Source organism: Neopelma chrysocephalum, unplaced genomic scaffold (genome assembly GCF_003984885.1).
Source record: "Neopelma chrysocephalum unplaced genomic scaffold, ASM398488v2 Primary Assembly neopelma1_97188, whole genome shotgun sequence".
Taxonomy (NCBI): domain Eukaryota; kingdom Metazoa; phylum Chordata; class Aves; order Passeriformes; family Pipridae; genus Neopelma; species Neopelma chrysocephalum.
The window spans coordinates 1-1,676 of NW_020925829.1; the positions used below are offsets into that span (position 1 = coordinate 1).

The following is a 1,676-nucleotide window of genomic DNA, read 5'->3' on the forward strand; positions in this document are numbered from 1 at the left end:
GGAAGTTGTTGAAGGAGTGCTCGTTGATGTACTTCATCTGCTCCATGAGGTGCATGGCGTAGTCGGCGAGGGCGGCGATGTGGCTCCGGCCCTCGCGGTCGTAGGTGGAGGCGTTGAGCCCCGACGCCGCCATGTAGGTGCTGCCGATGGTCTTGATCTTCTCCAGCTGCCGGTACTTCTGCTCGCTGATGATCTGGTGGGGGACACACACACACGGTGGGGTCACCTCTCTGTAGGGCTCTGGGGGTGGCCCAGGTCCTGCACACCCTCCTGTGGCTCCGTGGGTGCTGCTCTGTGGCTTCCCCAAGGCCCCATTTCTCTGCACCCATCATCCTGCACACCATCCGTGCTGCTCCACGGCCTGTCCAGCACCCTGTGATCATCCTCCCTGCACCCCATCCTCATCCGTGCTGCTCCACGGCCTCTCCAGCACCTCCTGCACCCCTTCCCATGGCTCCAAGAGTGTTCGTCCACAGCCTCTCCAGCACCCCGTGATCGTACTCCCTGTATCCCATCCTCATCCGTGCTGCTCCACAGCCTCTCCAGCACCCCATCCTCATCCTCCCTGTACCCCATCCTCATCCACGCTGCTCCACAGCCTCTCCAGCACCCCCTGCACCCCTTCCCACGGCTCCAAGAGTGTTGCTCCACAGCCTCTCCAGCACCCCGTGATCCTACTCCCTGTACCCATCCTCATCCGTGCTGCTCCACAGCCTCTCCAGCACCCCGTGATTGTACTCCCTGTGCCCCATCCTCATCCACGCTGTTCCACAGCATCTCCAGCACCCCATCATCATCTTCCCTGCACCCCATCCTCATCCATGCTGCTCCACAGCCTCTCCAGCACCCCGTGATCCTACTCCCTGTGCCCCATCCTCATCCACACTGTTCCACAGCGTCTGCAGCACCTCCTGCACCCCTTCCCGTGGCTCCAAGAGTGTTGCTCCACAGCCACTCCAGCATCCCATCCCCGTGCACTTCACCTCCACACATCCCGCACCCCCTGCCCTCATCGACCCCCCAGCACCTCGTCGAAGTCGGCGATGATCTCGTTGAGCAGCCTCAGGCACTCCACGCCCTCGTTGTTGGCCTCCAGCTCCACGTAGAACTCGGAGAAGTTGCTGATGGAGGCGAACATGACGGCCACGCACTCGCAGGACTGGTAGTAGAGCTCGTCGTTGCGCCGCTCCCGCGCCAGGAAATGCGCGGCCACGTCCTTGGGCAGGATGTTGTGGAGCAGCCGCCGGTTGTAGGCCTGGAGCTCCTCCATCTCCTCCTTCTCGCCCGTGGCCTGCGGGGAACAGACCCGTGGGGGGGCTGCCGGGGGGGCCACGGAGCTGCCCCGGGGTTGGGGCGTGGGGAGGGGTCAGTTCTGGTCCTGGGGCGAAGGGAAAAGGGTTTGGTCCCAGTCATGGGTGGTTCCCAGCCCCTGGTCCTACCTGGAGCTTCCAGAGGAAGTCGAGGCGGGCGGTGGACTCGACCTGCTGCGCGTGCAGGTAAAGGGCCAGGGCGAACACGGCCAGGACGGCGGGGGTGACGAACCGCAGGGCCACCTTCCCCTCCGCGGGGCTGCGGGACCCCCAGAGCCCTGAGAGGGGCTGAGGGATGGCCCCCCGCCCACCCCAGGGACCCCAAACCTGCACCCACCCACCCCAGGGACCCCAAACCTGCACCCA

General features: G+C 64.8%; 1 protein-coding gene across 1 annotated transcript in view; it reads right to left on the reverse strand.

Moving 5' to 3' along the window:
- Positions 1–4: 4 nt before the first annotated feature.
- ADCY6 (adenylate cyclase 6) overlaps positions 5–1,676 on the reverse strand; it is a gene marked incomplete at its 3' end in the record, with an annotated part of 9,680 nt that continues 8,008 nt past the window's right edge. The window contains exons 17-19 of the mRNA XM_027671748.1: positions 1,440–1,569; positions 1,028–1,291; positions 5–193 (exon numbers count right to left, since the gene is read on the reverse strand). Coding sequence (XP_027527549.1) covers positions 5–193; positions 1,028–1,291; positions 1,440–1,569 — 583 coding nt within the window. The remainder of the gene's footprint in view (positions 194–1,027; positions 1,292–1,439; positions 1,570–1,676) is intronic.